We start from the raw sequence: 1,962 nt of genomic DNA, 5'->3' as shown, positions 1-1,962 counted from the left end.
TGTATGTATATATATGTATATATATATATGTATATATATATATGGGCTTTTTTTCTTTTTTGCCATCAACAGTTTTTATTAAATGTAACAAATACTCAGGAGGGTTAGCTACACATAATATCTAATTCAAGTTTTAAACTTCTGTTGCAGGTAAATGATGGCTAAATCTAAAATCAAAGTGCAACTTAAAAGTAATTTAAAAAATGAAAATATGAAAGAATAACAATAAAAATCAGAATTTTGATATTTGGAAACACATGGAACACCAACCTCAGTCTCCTGTCTCTTGTCTGTCAGACATCCAATAAAACCTAATATATATGTGAGCCTTGCTGCTCTATAAACTACTACACCTGACTTTTAAAAAAGCTTTCTGGCAAAATCCCTGAAGGCAAACCTTCCCCTCTGTGAACCCCCCTCACTGTTTAAGGATCTATTGCTAATACCTTGGCCAGATGGAAACATTTGGCGGGGGTTAGATCCAGTTTGTCACCACACCTTAGACAAGAGACAAGTAAAGAAGCAACAGAACGAAATGTTGACATCCAAGCAGGGACATTACATTTTGTCTTCAGAGACAACCTAGTTTGCATGTGAGACATCTTTTCAGTTTCCTTTGTTTTACTCAGGGACCTCAAGGACCACAGGGAGTCCAAGGAGAGAGAGGGCTGATAGGAGAAGGTCTGCCTGGACCAAAGGTGAGTTAGCGTTCATGCTTTTTAAGTCTGACCTTCTTCGTGTAAAAAAACAGCCAGGGAAACTCTTTTAACCCCTTTGACCCTGTTTAAGGCATTCATACCTTTCATATCTGCAAACTGACCTACACAAAGATCCATCTGGGCTCCAGATTCCAGAATGTAATGACAGGAAATTGATGATGTGTAGGATTACAAGACATGATAACTCAACACAAAAGTTCCATAAATTAACAGTGTGGTATGGCTCTCATTACCTCGTGCTGTGATCTAGTCCGTTGATCATATCCAGCACAGGACATGAGAACATCTCCACATAAAGCATAAAAAAGTTTCAGAGATGGTTCAAGAAAAAAGCCAGGGCATCATGTCAGTGACTCACTGAGAGAGGAAATACAGAGTCTTTTCGTATGTCTGTGTTTTCTCAAGGCCATCAGGCACACACATTCATATATGCACACTCAGTGTCTTTTAAGCACATGTGGATATATACGTTCTCTCATGTTGTTTTCGTTTTCCAAAGCAATTTCCACATGAGAGATATCTTTGACATTTTTGGGCCAAAAAAATTTTCATTCAGTATTTGAGTGTGTCCTTATACTGTGCAGAAGACATACACAGCATGTTTTTGTGATGCTTTAATGTTTCCTGTTGTTATTCTTAGTTTTCCCGTCCTTTTTCAGATTGCACAGCGTGTTTTTGTTTATGGGCTTCTGATTGGCCAACATTTCTGTATGTTTAGATTTATGCCTCCACCTGTTCTTTTGGCATGATTTTGAGTGACGTGTTTTTTTGTGTTTTCATGCAGACAGAGACATTTTTGAAATGAAAGTGGAAAATTTAAGACAATTTGAAACATCCAGCAGAGTTATTTCATTCTTTTTAATGTTGAAAAATATTAAAATATTTATCAGACTCAGCCCTTAGGTCATTTTAATTATCTCCCACAAAAGTTGTATTGATTCCCCAAGCAATTAAAAACAACATAGCTCAACATCAGTGTAATTGCAAAAATGTATTATTACTATTGGAAGCGTTCCTTTGTAAAATGTTTGTGGTTTCTTTCAAATTACAGGTGTCAGATCTGTGCATTTGTCATGCAGCTCTGTTGTTTTGATAAATGCACACAGCTAAATTAAACATAGTTACTGTAAAAACTCTGTGACTTTGTTATAAGACTAACAGAGCAGTTTTGTATCACAGGAAGTGGAATTCAGGTGAAATGTTCAACTTTAGACTGCTTCAGACTACTATTTGATTTATCACT

At 36.2% G+C, this 1,962-nt stretch overlaps 1 protein-coding gene across 1 annotated transcript in view; it reads left to right on the top strand.

Annotated features, from left to right (window-relative positions):
• The window catches only part of LOC102210360 (collagen alpha-1(XXVIII) chain-like), a 46,425-nt gene that overhangs the window by 14,169 nt on the left and 30,294 nt on the right, over window positions 1-1,962 (top strand). Inside the window, exon 12 of the mRNA XM_005744284.1 lies at window positions 630-698. Coding sequence (XP_005744341.1) covers window positions 630-698 — 69 coding nt within the window. The remainder of the gene's footprint in view (window positions 1-629; window positions 699-1,962) is intronic.

The sequence above is a fragment of the Pundamilia nyererei genome, unplaced genomic scaffold (genome assembly GCF_000239375.1).
Source record: "Pundamilia nyererei isolate P.nyererei 1_Seehausen unplaced genomic scaffold, PunNye1.0 scaffold00141, whole genome shotgun sequence".
Lineage (NCBI taxonomy): Eukaryota > Metazoa > Chordata > Actinopteri > Cichliformes > Cichlidae > Pundamilia > Pundamilia nyererei.
Note: the sequence above shows the minus strand (reverse complement) of the source record. Positions and strands in the feature narration are given on the sequence as shown.